The 14425-nt window shown below is 42.7% G+C and overlaps 1 protein-coding gene across 1 annotated transcript in view; it reads left to right on the top strand.

Annotated features, from left to right (window-relative positions):
• Window positions 1-2499: 2499 nt before the first annotated feature.
• The window catches only part of mib2 (MIB E3 ubiquitin protein ligase 2), a gene marked incomplete at its 5' end in the record, with an annotated part of 32166 nt that continues 20240 nt past the window's right edge, over window positions 2500-14425 (top strand). The window contains 3 exons of the mRNA XM_079225760.1: window positions 2500-2530; window positions 8056-8451; window positions 9412-9583. Coding sequence (XP_079081886.1) covers window positions 2500-2530; window positions 8056-8451; window positions 9412-9583 — 599 coding nt within the window. The remainder of the gene's footprint in view (window positions 2531-8055; window positions 8452-9411; window positions 9584-14425) is intronic.

Here is a 14425-nt window from a genome sequence, read left to right as displayed (position 1 = left end):
CATCCATTGGCTGCTCGTGTTCCGGCAATACCGTACTGTACATTCATGCCAGTGTGCCAGCATCAACAGAATGCTGTTTTGGCCTGGTTTTCTTGGAAGCCATATTCTCGAGGTCTCCCACAGCTGTGGACACATTAAGGAGTATTGTTCAAGGCTAGGAGAGCATAGGGGAAATATTCACAATCACACACCCACACTCCTCCCTCTTTCCTGTGTGAGCCTGCAAGAGATTCTGGGTTGGTGTTGCCAGCTCCCCAGCAGCGGTTGCACAAGCCATTTTGCGACTAAAAATGAGGTGTGTGTGTGTGTGTTTGTGTGTGTGTGTGTGTGTGTGTGTGTGTGTGTGTGTGTGTGTGTGTGTGTGTGTGTGTGTGTGCAAAATAACAACACACAAGACCCTCCCCCTGAAACATATCGCCCCTCCCCCCCTTCCCTCTGTCCTCCGCTTGTCTGCTCATTGGCAGCAGAACAAACGCTGTCCCCCGCGCGCTATGAAAGGGCTGCACATCCTTATGTCGCGCTCGATGCGCATGTGTTTGTAACATACTGATCAGTAAATGCGGTGCGTCGGCTTCACACGCGTGCCACTGCCGCTCGCGTCCTTTGTGTCGGAATATAGCATCGGAGGAGTCCTACGCGGAGCGAAGCCCATTGGCCTGTTTTAAATGCGAGAGCAAGGGTACGTCGACCTGAATGCAGTGCTCGTCGGGCAGCTGCTGTCCCTGGCTATCCTCTTCCCTTGCCTCCTCCACCACCACGGTGGTAATCCTTGCTGACACAACGCACAAAGGACTAAATGCTGGCCTCATCCTCCAGCAGCAAGGCACTCTCCTCTTTCTCCTCCAGCTCTGATCCTTTAGAGCTGGGCTGTACGCTTGTGCAGCCGAACACCGTTTCTGTGAGACGGCTTGCGACTGCATATCGCATCTCTGAAAATACCGGCCTGGTTACCCTCGTACTCCACCCACTGTATCCCCCCCTCCTCCTCCTGGGCCGGTTCATTCAGAGAGTTAATCTGAAAAGGACTTCAGCCCTGAGGAGGCGTTTTTCTTTTTCTTTTTTTTAATTTATTATATCTTGCTGGAAACCGGTAGGACCACCGGTAGCTACGCTTCCCCCCCCCCCACCCACCCCTTCACCATCTGATGCGTTTATGTAGCATGAGGTAGGTGCTGCTTCCTCTCCTTCCCTGTCTTGGTGGGTCTTTCTGTCTCTACTGTAATCACTATACCAACAGTTAAACCAGCTAGCTAAACAGGACATGCTTTATTTGTCGAGTGATGCAGTTTCCGTCTAGACCATTTGGGTAATGCTAGCATGTCTTTATTGTCAGGCAGTGAGAGCCATGCGACGATGCTGTGCTTATTTTAAGATCTAGATGTATCCTTCTCGTCAGTTTGAAAATGTATTTGTCTTAAATAACACTTCTGCTTCTGGTTTCCAGGTCATGGACTGTCATAGGGGACATATTTTCTGATTTCACTGTTTTCCCTCGCAGGAAGGTAACTATTAGCATGTGCAAAGATAAAACATGCGCAGGCGATATATACGTCCATGGCCACGATACTACAGTTGTGCCACATGTCATTGCAATCTGTAGCGTGTAGACGTGATAAGCAGGCAGACATTTGGCTGGCTTCTATCACTGTTTGTGGAGCAGACAGTGACCATCAAACAGGTAAAACATTTAAGTGAGCGTGTACGTATGGTGATGTCGAAGTTGTGTAAGTAGTTTTGGGTTTTTAGCCTGTAGATCATTGATTGCAGGTAGCCCAGGTTAGACTTGAGTAGCTATTACCACATTGGGTACGTCATACTTCACTATATCACACAGACAATGGCTGATTGGATAATTACGGGATGACTGCATCGCTGGATAAGATTGAATGATTTGTTTGCTTTGGGTTAAGTTAATAGAAATTGGGGTTGAGAGCTTGTAATGCGCATTCATCAACATCTGACTAAATACTGGCTTTTTAAATGACCTTTTGACTTGAGGCTCTAGGCCTGGACTAAATAAAAGCCCAGCAGTTTGGGTTTACAGTTGTCAGTTAAGCCCATTTTGCGAGAGACTATCCTTAGCAAACAAAAGAAATGATCAAAGCTTCCTCTTACTACTGATTATGTGACATGACAATGCCCCATTATTACACAAAGTAATGTATTGACCTGACACACAGGATCAGCACTTTTATTTCTTTAGCTTACCAAGCCAATATGTTTTATTTATTTTTTACAGATAAGGCATCAGGCTTGTCCAGTTCTTGAGCAACATCTGTCAAAAAAAAATCAACCCAACCGAGGAGAATAGAACTGCATGTTCCAAAACGGAGAGCAAAGTTCACAGCAAACCAAATACTATGACCGTGCCAGAAAAGGTTCACTCCCCTGTCAGTAGGATGAAGGCTTCATAGCGCTCAGGATTTCAGATGGTTCTGATGGTTTTAGCAAAGCGAGCCTATCGGTGTCCCGGCTCACTGGGCTCGTACAGCTTCCAGCATGTTCAAAAGTGGGCGGAAGATCATGGGGTGTGAGTATGATGATCCACGATAATTGGATACAATAATCTCCGTACAGGGTCATGGAACGTACATTCATATCATGTTCTGCCGTGTTTTTTTTGTGAAAGGCTCCAGGGATAAAGTTTGCTGATAGGAATAAGTCGGCCAGTATCAAGTAGCTTTTTAAATATTTTTTTTAATTTGTATTCTTTTGGACAAGACAACAAAGATTTGAAGATGTCCATGTCGTACTTCTTGGATTAGTTTCAATAGTTGATTATATGTTATATAACTATTTTCCACACTCTGTACACAGCATCTGTTTGAGTGAGATATGTGAACAGGAAGGGAGGCCAAGCAGAAGCCTGAAATGGAAACTGGAGAGTCTAATTTTATGCCCATCGCCCACTCTGAAGAAATCCCCATAAATGTGTTATTTGCTCACGATCCTTATTGATTTCCTCAAAAGTCCTCTGGCCACCAGATGTTTCTGACGTGAACCAGTTCCAGCAGGCTTTTAATCATTTGTGATAGTCGATGAGGCTAAAGCAATAGAGTTTGTGTGTAGATTGCTCTTTGCTAAGCATTTGGGTCTAGCGGCAGGGATATTAGAATAACTCCCAAAAAACAGCACAAGCGAGCAGCCTCTTCTTATCAGACATGAGCGTGAGGATATAAACCAGGCAGACCACGTGTCAAGAGGACACACGGCACAAGTAGGCCTCTGCGGTCTCAAACAGTAGCATGTATCTGATGGCACCGGGTCCGCCAGTAATAATACACCTGACTCATTCCCCATTTGGAAGCTGCTCGGTGACTTGTATCAGAAGGTCTGCCTGCATGCTGGTGAAGAATTTTAAATATATGTCTGTGCAGTGAAACCATCATCTGTTGTTTGATGTAGTTACTGCGAGCTGATTTTCAGGTCTTCATTTTTGTATTTTTAGCTTTCAAAGTTTATTGACCCAATCCTTGTACACATCTATTTACTACAAATACATTTTTTAATATAGTGATGATTTTCTCCACATAAAACCCAAGCACAATGTTGTCAAATTTGAAACACCTACTTAATGGAAACCAATAATATTCTTTGTTTAATTTGTTTACGGTGTGTGTTTTATTTGTGTTGTGGCCAAACGCCTGGCTGGTTGTTTGTGAAGGAGGTTGACTCCCAGATTGGCCCTCAGCAGTGTGTGTGACGGAAGCCAGCCCATCTGTTATTGCAGGAAGAGAGTCTTGGCCCTCAGTCTATAAACTGAGATTTGTCGAATCTTTACGATTTTTAAATTTTTTTATTTTTATTTTTCCTAACTTGCTATTGTTGTTGAAATGGGCAACGTTTGACTTCGGTAAGTTTATTAATAACTAAATATCTTGCCAAACTGTCTTCAAACACCATCTTAGTGGTTTACCCTTATAAAGCTGCTAGACCTTAGATAACATTACACAATATATAGAAATGCATAAGTAAACACAGAAAAGTAAATACAAAAGTGGAAGCTGGAGTTCACACTGTTCATACCAGAAGTGTGTTTGTGCAAACAGCTGCTGAGGCGGCTTCACTTTATACGTTTCCACAAGAGGTAATATCTTTGTTGGTATGTAGTAATCGTTCACTGCTGTTTTAGGCTGCAATTTTCTAGCAGTAGCCATCTGTCAACACCAAACAATAACGTGCATTGGGATTTAAGAAGATGAGGGTAATTTGACAAAAATATGCTTCCAAGTGCAGCTTGAAGTATGTATTCACTCTCATGCTGGAGTGTACGCTAGTAGATGGTGAGCTCACACAGTAAAACATAGTATCTCTGTCGATGTCGGATAGGAGCTCGTTGTGTAGATGGAGTCATCTCCTGAATCCCCTGGGCTACATCTACTTGTCAGTACCAGTCCTGGTCTAAAATAATAACGATTAGATGTTTGTGTGTGCATGTGTGTGTGCAGAGTTGGTGACGTGGGAGGCGGTGGGTGTGTTTTGAAATGTCGGCGGTAGGTTATGTTTTTTTTTTTCTTCAGTCTATGTCTGCAAAACAGGTCCTCAATCCGGAATGCTGGCTCGTGGAGCTGCTTTAAGTAACAAAAGATTGTCTTCGCTGTTGTGGTGTGTTGTTTTTTTTACTCAGAGATTCCTCATGATTGCATTCTCAGCTGCTGGTAGTGGTACATCATTTTGGCATTTACTTACATCTATCCACACCCAGAATGCCAGGAGCTGTGCAAAAAGCCATCCACTGCCAGTGGACAGCTTCTGTGTTTTCATGCTGACATGTTTGATGATTGGTTGGGATATTATTTCAGTGGATAAAAAGAGACTAAGCTGTCATGTTTGGACCGAAAGTAGAGTATGAGCAGCCTGCTTTGATCCACTAAATCTCATATGTTTTCATGCTTAAGCAGATGCGTTTAATACCAAAATGACATTGTATTCTTGATGAGCGTGAAGAGTAATCTCAGCCGCATTACAGACATCTGTCTGCCCTATTATTATTATTATTATTATTATTATTATTATTATTATTATTATTATTATTATTATTATTTTTTTTTATATTCATTTTTACCTAAACCCTGTGACTGAACGATCAGGCTATACAACTAAAAACATATGAGATGAAAATGACCAGATTAATGGATGTTTTTTTTTTAGCAAGTTTAAGGCTATTATACAGAAACCTGGATAGACTTTAAAACAATACTTGTTGAACATTTCCTCTCTACACCAGTATTTGTAGATCATTTACTAAATATTTGCTGTCTACAGAAAAACGTCCCTCGTCCTTGTAATTTAGATCAATGGTGGTTGTTGGTGTTTCTGTATTGTCTGTTGATGACTGTAGCACTGTATATAATGTATATAATTATGATTTAATAAATTCTACCAATACTAATTAGGGCTACATTTTGGAAAGAACCTGGTGATGCGATGCGTATCATGTATGGTTGTAACCCTAGAAATAAAATAGGAGTAGAAGGGACACACTCATTCAAATCAATGTAGCTGGACGGTCAGAGCGATGGCCATTTTTATTCGTGGCGTTGGGGCCGCTGCAGTGGGTTAGCGGTACAATGGTATTACACAGTGTACATTTACATCATGTACAACATGCTAGCGTGCTGCCAACATTTAAACTTGCACGCTTCAGCTATATAACGAGTTTGTCATGTTAGTGTAGAGCTGGACCCAAGAGCAGACTACTGACTGGACCGGAGTAGTTCACAGTTGTTTATTGAAAAGAAGCAGTGGCTGAAATGATGTTGGTCTGGGTTGGTGTTGAATGAGAGCTGGACAGCAAGGTGTTGAGCAGGCAGGGAGGCAGGTTGGTAGCAGGTTGGCTAGTTAAGGCAGGCAACAGGGGATCCCGAGAGAGGCAGTGAACCTGAGGCTTAGGTAAACACAGATTTTAAAACGAAGCCATAAGCAAACAATTGCTGGAAACGTAGTTTGGCCGCAGCATTAGTACCACATGTGAGAACTGAGGATTTGGCAAAGGCTGAAGTATGAGTTACAGGTGTGCAGGTTAATTGGCAGCAGGAGGGAAAGCACACACACACAGGGACACACACAGTGACACACTGGGACCAACGAGAAACACAATGAAGGGAAAACCAGCCAGGACACTAGGAAGAGGCTCAGCAGAGACATGACAGTGTTCTGTTCCAAATCCTTGAAGGGTCGTTGTAACACAGTCCGTGTATCATCCAACATCATAGCACTGCTTATTGTGTAGTTGGAGCCACCGTCTGTCACACATCTCTGCATGTAAACTGTTCAATAAAATGTCCAGAAACATAATGTTGCGAAGCTCAAAAATATCAACACTAATGGTTAGGGCTTCTTAGTCTTGCTTGAGAGTGGACATTGGTGTTGCGAAAGGTTTATCTCTCTAGTATTAATCCTCTCCACTACAACACACCACGTGAGGCCTCTGAGGTAGTGCTTTCGTACAAAGCACTACCTCAAAAATCGGATTTTAGGAAAGAAGCATAAACACAGGCAGATAATCACAATTTGCATGATGTCTGCTGCAATGTGAAAGCTGTACTCATTGGTGGTCCAAGCGGGATGCGCTGTCCTTCAGTTTTACAAGCCTGCAGTTTTCCTTTTCTGCAACCTCACAAACATTTCATTGTTGTGTGAGTGCACACAGAAATAGCAATGCAGCATCAACAAGGAATGCTTTATGTCTGTGTCTCGTTAATACTTATAATGGTCGGAGACGGAACACTGCGCCAGTGTATAAAATAATATTTTTAACAACATGATTAGTGGATGTGATTGCATGTCGCTGATGGTCGTGCTCCTCAGCAAAAGTTCCTCTCTGTATTGCTGACTCAAGCCGACACATAAATGCTGCTTCCTTCCTGTGTTTGTACTTGTTTCAGTCATGTGTGTAAATATGTGAGTGAGTTTTTCTGCGTCTGTCCTTATGACAAGATTTTTACTTTTTTATGTCTTCTTTAGGATGCTCTGGGGTTTCAGTTCAGGCAAATGTCTGGGATGTGTACAATGCTGCATGAGTAGACGTTTGGACAACATGAAAATGTCAAGTCACGATTATCCCGGCCCAAAATTATCCCAATAATCATCTAAATATGCTTAAATCTGTTAAAATGGCAATAAAACTAACATACCTGAATCACTATTAACTATTATTGTCATTGTATCCCAGTTAGGACACGTGTCTTCTTTTAGTGAACATTGTTTTTAGTGAAAGACAAACAATCTGAAATAACAACATCCTGCATAAATAGAGGAAATTGTGTGACTTTCTTACATGCTTATTTCTGTATTATTTTCAGGTTTTATTTATTATACTTCTCTGCCATGATAGCGAGCCAGACAGCTTTTTCAAGTCACTCCTGTGACCACACCATTGAATGTCCCGATAATGGAAATTGACAACGATCAACTCATTGTGCGTATTGGGATCCGTGATTTAATCCTATATCGTTACATCTCTGTACAGGAGCACTTTTGGCCCTTTTCATACCTTTTTGCTGGGCGTTAATGGCTACCGCTTTTGATGTTTGCTTCTCAATGAATAGTACAAACTTTTTTCCCAGAACTCCAGTTTTTTGCTTCAGGATGGAGGATACTTGGCTTGCATGTTTACAACTTACTCCTCATGATTGCCCCTGTGGTGTTAGGTTTTAGTAGTTGAGTGTTATGGTTGCCATGAGTGAGTCTTGCTAAGTGTGGGTTTGTATCTGTGGGGGTCAGTCAGGGCCTGATTAGTGCAGCAGGGCGTAGCAGTTGTGTCCAGCTGCTCTCTTCAGAAATGTGCCATGACACACTGCAAGGCCCTCAGTGAATGATCCACAAGCAAAGAGAAAAACATTGCTCTGAAACTAATGAGACACATGGTATGTTGCTTTGTGAGTCCCTCAGCTGCCACTGGCAGACTTGTAGTTGGACAACACACAGGTTGCGTGATTTCCTTTTTTTAGAGGCAGTGGAAAGGAACCCAACATATTCTGTGACTGTCAGTTTCCTACTATTTCTTTAGATTTTTCTAGGTTTCACTGAGCCTTTCTCTTCTCTCTCCTACAGTCACCCCCGAACTGTTCCCGGAAACACCCCTGGTGCCGTCCCTGGCCGCAATATTGTCCGCACGGTCCAGCCACGCTCAGAAGCCCCGTAGGCGCAGCAGCAGCGGGAGTGAGAGCGCTGCCAGGCCTCGGCCGCTGCCCTCAACCCCCAGGCCGGGGCCCAGCAGAGGCAGCATGGAGGTAGGCATGCGCGTGGTACGTGGCCTCGACTGGAAATGGGGAAACCAGGATGATGGCGAGGGCCACGGGGGCACTGTGGTGGAGATTGGGCGCCAGGGCAGCACCACGACGCCGGACAAGACGGTAGTGGTGCAGTGGGACAGCGGCACACGGACCAACTACCGCACCGGCTACCAGGGTTCCTTTGACCTGCTGCTTTATGATAACGCTCAAATCGGTAAGCACTCATGACTCATGGGTTATACTAAAACACCAGAGCAAACTAGAGCTGATTCTAGTTTCTTCAAGTATTACTTTATTTATGAATGTGACGCCTGCATTTGATGCTGTGCGGCCGCTAAACATGCACGAATCAGACAAAAGGAAGCCATTTCAAAGCACCAGAACAGTGAAATGGACCCCAAACTGCTCTGCCAAGCAAGGATAGTTACAATAAGACAAAAAACAAACTCGGCTGCAAGATCAAGTCACGTTTAAGCTGTAATATAATTTGTTTGTGAATCAGTTCTTGACACGGTGCAGATAACGGTTGCAAATGATGAATACAAAATAAACAAGTTCAGCCCTCCTGTTAATCAAGTTGCAGCTGCCTGCATGCTATTGATTAGAAAACAAAATGAAACAATACACATGCCGACAATTGACAATTTTGGCTCCCTAAAATGTGGTCGTTGGCTGGACAACATTGAGAACCCCCGCCTTAAACCTCATCAGACAAAGTCATCGTCCTCGGTTTCTGTGGAGTTTTACAGCCCTATGATTTAGAATCCAGGTTCAGTTTAAGCACAAATGATGGTAGCAAAGACTATCTCTAATTATCTGCCATCCGGCTCTATTCTAGGAACTTGAATGACACACACAATAATGCAGGACTCATTAGCATTTTGCTCCATTTTAAAGCAACATTTTTCTGCCTCAGAAGCTTGCCCTTTAATGGAGCGAGAGGAGAGGAGCCGCGGGGGTGGGGGTGGTGGTGGTGGTATTTGTGTCATGATGTTTGTGCCTCAGTTCTTCCACATCACATGATATGAGCCGCTGTGATAAGCACCACGGGTAAGGAAGGACATGGCAAAGGCCTTGACTGCCGCAGTGACTTGCATATGGGAGATGTGTAGCAGCATGTTGTCGTTGTAACCACACTCACCTTTCTTCCAACCGCCTCTTCCCTCCCTTCCAGGCGTGCGTCACTCCAACATCATCTGTGACAGCTGCAAGAAGCATGGCGTCATGGGAATGCGATGGAAGTGCAAGGTGTGCTTCGACTATGACCTGTGCACCCAGTGTTACATGAACAACAAGCACGACCTTGGCCACGCTTTCGAGCGCTACGAGACGGCGCACTCCCAGCCGTGAGTACTGCACCGCCACTTCCACCGGCACAATTGATCCTCATTTAAATTCTAATCATGGTGTCGTCCGTCACAATGTCTCTGTTTCGACCAGCTTCCTCTGTCCACTTTGACTCAGGACCTACGATCTCATTAGTGTTGTTTCCTTTCAATTAATTGTTGTTAGGCTGCCGTCTGTCGACGCGGGCCAGCAGGCCAAGGCTTAAGCAAAATTGCCAGGTTTTCAACTCTTGTGCACATCTGCTTGTTTTACCAAGTTTATAATGGCAAACCGATATATTGTCTGTTTGTGTTCAGGATCTTTTATCAGAATCGGAACTGTTTATTGCCAAGTACGTTACACATACAAGGAACGTGAAAGGTGCATAACAACTTATCAGTTACTGTCCAGATAATATCATTTCCAAAAGACTCTGTTTGTTTGTTTTTATTAACGTCTAGCCTTAAGTCAGCTTAGGCAAACCACACTTGGTCTTGTTCAGGATAAATGTTTAGCGAGCTGATTCCAAGTGTTTTACGTATCCAGATTACCAGAGTTCTCTCTTCAGAATCCACTCTTTTGCATCAGTTCACAGTAAAGCTCCAAACGGCTTCAGGCGCTGTCTGAATGTCAGCTGGATGGCCTGTTCTGGTTTTAGAGGTGATATGTATGACCCAGATTTCTTCTATAGTTTAGCCTGGTCCAGGTCCAGCACGGTCCTGCTGTCCAATGAAACGTGCGAATAGTGGGTGTTAATCAAGACTAGGTAGTGAAAAGTATTCGCAATGTACACATGGACATCATTACACAGTAATAAAAATTACCTTAATATGCATACAATTACAAATCCTTCATAATAATATCCCTTATTAATTATCATATTTCATGCATTGTAATCTACACATAAACAATTTATTTTACATAGATGTGCAAGTCCAAATGTGACAAACTAAGCTTAAAAAACACTACAGTAGCTATTGGGTGCAACGGTGTATTTTCTTTAACCCCTCTGTAGGATTTTAGAGTTTCTGACTTTGACACCTCATGGTTGTATTAAAAAAAGCTCACTGTCACTTGCATGTCATTGAAATGGTTTGATTTAAACCGCGGTGCAGCAAATAACTTGTGGTCAACCCTCGCTCCAAATCTTGACTTGGTCATGGCTTGAATCCAGTATCCTTGCAACCTCTCTGCTGTTTCACTTCCTGCTTTAATTTACCATCTGTGATCACATCCTCACTCATATATAAAAATGTCTTAATTCAAGTCATTTTGTATTAAGGTTGGGTCCACAACCAACCATTTGGACTGTGATGGTCAGAGCGGATATTGAGCTGCACACCAATTACAGATTTTGGCTTACAGTGAAACCCGGCCTGCAGTAATTATTTAGCATTCTGACAGTAGCTGGAATCTCATTTCGCCTCCCACCTCAGTTTCTCTTCAAAAGTATTGATTTGTCACTGATGCCCAAATGTTTGGCTCAGCAGTGTCCTTCATTATGGAGTTTTTTTCTTCTTTTTTGGTAGAACAAACACCTTTTATGTAACCCTTCAAACCAGTCAAAACAGGTCACTGCCTCCCATCTGTGAACGCTGCACAAATACTCGCCGATTCTCATTCTGCCGAAACGGTTTTCATTTGATCAAATTTGGTGAAAAGGTTTTCGAGACATATTAATGAGAGTAATGCGCCTAATGGTTTAAAGAATAGTTCACAATTTTAGTTTAAAGGATGCCTTTAATCAATCAGATGGGGATCTGATGTGTTTGATCACCGTAGCAACCTGCCTTTGTGAACAAATGTCAAATGGTGCTACCTCGAGCATCGCCGTCTTTAATCTGAGTTATTTAAAGGTTGCTTGGACAGTAATCGGAAGCAACTGTGACACGTAACATTTGAGTGAGGCAGAGTGAACTGACTTATATTTGTATTATCTTTTTATAACTTAACTGCGCAACACTGGTTGAGGAGAACACAATAGAGGAAGTGAAATGTGTGAAATTGCAGCGACACAGCACATGTGTGTGTGTTTGCGTGTGTGTTATTTTTAAGTCATAGTTCATTTTACACTTGCGTTTCTATTGGTTTTCCCATTAAAGAGGAAACTATAGTGACTGTCCGTGGATTGTGCAGGACAATGAAGACAAATCAGAAGACAGGTTTTTTTTTAAACAGCATGAATCTCTGCTCATCATAATAATAATAATAACATGCAATTCTCCATTCACGACTTTCACTCAGTAAAAATAGAGTTTGATTATCACCCAGCGGTGGGAAGGGGCATGCGTTTGGGAGAACATCACATGAAGGTCACTTCTCTCTTCGTCGGATGAATTGCAATAGAGGAAAACTCTCCAGTATGCGCTGCTCAACACACACTGCTTCTTTATTTCTGGACCACACTGACCCATATTTCTCTGACAGCATTTCAAAAGACTAATTTATAATCTGGCAGTCATGGGACGCGCTTGATAGTTGCCTGGAAAGACAAATTTAGCTTAGTTTCATAATGAGTGCGGCTTCTTGTTGTGCCAGCAGTGATTTATGTAAGGAGACTGGAGGTTGGGCTTAACATAGTTAAGAGGGACATGTGCACCAAACATGTGTGAGGGTTTAATGACTATTTAAGAAGGGTAGATCTATTTGTAGTGCATTGACATACTGCGGGGAGAAACTCCGCCAGTGTCCTGAGGGGACAATGGGAAGTTGTCAACACGATAAACTGCTGCAACTCCCAGACACTGGAGCTGCACCATTACAGACATGGTGTGAGACCTGAGCCGGATGTACTGTACATGAGCGTTCCATTGTAATTACAACCGATTTAACTGGATTAGCATGCGGACATTCTCAGCTGTGCGGATTAGCATGTTCACAGTTTCAACTTCCTAAAAGACGTGTAGAGATAACAAGTGTTAGATGTAGAGCTAAATGAAGGTGCTGCTCATAAAGCATGAAGCTGCATTTACTCAAAGTGAATACGTTCATGCTACTTTGACAAGTGTGTGCATGCTGACGGCACTCAGGGCGGCATATGCGTGTACCATATGTTTACGAGGAGGTGGTTGGTATGCAGCTGGTTAATCGGCTTTTTAACACACAAACGAAACACACAAACACACACACACAGTTCCAGGGAACATATCCGGTCGACACAATGCCTAATCCTCCCCTTGCACATCAAGCCACACTGTAGCTGTAGGAGCACCACCCAACACAAGGGCTTCTGAGCTTCCAGTGTGGACAATATATTGATGTGTGCTTTGAAAGGTGTGTCTAATTAATGGTTTTGTGTTTCTACAATAGCAAAGGAACCACAGACGCATTACAATAAAGCATAGCAAATGCAAACACAGCTGAGATTTTAAACCAGGGCCATCTCACTTTAACCTTTTGAGCCCCTAGTCCCTCCCCTAAAGGGGGAGAAGCCCTTCTAGAGGCCTTAGTGAGGTCTGTTCAAGTAGTCGTATGAACCCCAAATGAGTTATAATACCTGTGTAATTTTAAATAATTCTTTTCAGAATTTATTTGTGATTTAAAAAAAAAATTTTCTTCTAAAAAAATCTCTTTTATAACATATTTTTAACATAACTATAAACATCCAGCATAATCTGAGCAAGATTTCCCAAAAATGCCTTCTCAAGCTGCCCCCGAGTTTTTCCAGATGCATGCTTCAAGGCCTAAACAACAACCTACAGAGTTGTAAGACCCCTCTTTGTAAAGATATTGACCTACAAAATCGGAATCTGCAGTTGAACAGTTTTATTGTGAAAAATCACAATAAAACAAAGCCTTGGGGAGTTACCGTGGAGTTTTAGTAAAAAAAAGTGTCATTCGGTTATAACCTTTTATGTCTAAACACCATTGGTTTTGGTGCATTCAAAAGTCAAAGTGAGTAGAAAAAAAACCTGTCCGGCCGCATTTGGATTTTTCAGGTACTAATATACTACACACAAGGATATATCATACTTTATTAGAGTCCTACAAGCTAGTAGGGTTTGAAATCCGACTTTGTAAAGTGTACTTATTAACAATCTAGTGAAACGTTACAGCCGCCGCAAATGACGGCGGGTTTATGTAATTACATAAACTTAACTGTAAGTTTAATTTTTTCTGTTCGGCTAGAACTCTTCCCACAAGGCTTTACTGTATTTCATCAATTTAAATGAAGTTAATCAACGTTGTGGTTCTGGAGATCCTTTAGGAAACGTCACTTGACTTATGTTCCTCTTTCCTTGTCCAATAATGCGGGGCGCAGGGAGTAGAAAGCTCTGAGCCGCCCACAACTGGTATTGTAACACCAACTCATACCCTCGCCGTATTATTCTGACGGCCTCCACTTTTTATGCAAATTTGTATTTTTCTTGTGACCTTTTTATTTTGGTGATTTCTGCAAACAAATGGTTTAAAGCAGGGAAGCTTGTTTCCGGGGGAGTGTTGACCCAGCAGCCGTTGTGTCAGTAGGTGTCGGTCTCGGATCCTTTCTAGGAGCAGGGGTGACATTTAGCCCAAGCAGGATTAGAAAATCTTGATCCCTTGAAAGAGCTGTTGTCTTTCTCAGAGCTGCACGGAGAAACAACATGTCACAGTCTGAGGTCATGTTTCCAGAGACATCTGTCAGTTTCCTTCCTCTTTGCGACTGAATTAATTCTCAGTCCAGTGTTTGGTAATAGTCTTTTCTCTAAATAACCAGTCCTTCCAGTCTGTTCTAAATCAGCTTTGTACAGCTGCTATATACTTTATTTACAGCATTAGTATGAATGAAAAGTGCATGCTCTGCTGGCCTGCTTTCTGATAGCTCTGCTTCCCATGGATTAGGCTCAAAGCTCTGTTTACAGTGACACACCGCTCTCATCACA

The sequence above is a fragment of the Taurulus bubalis genome (genome assembly GCF_910589615.1).
Source record: "Taurulus bubalis genome assembly, chromosome: 11".
Taxonomy (NCBI): domain Eukaryota; kingdom Metazoa; phylum Chordata; class Actinopteri; order Perciformes; family Cottidae; genus Taurulus; species Taurulus bubalis.
This window is presented reverse-complemented; position numbering and strand designations above follow the sequence as displayed.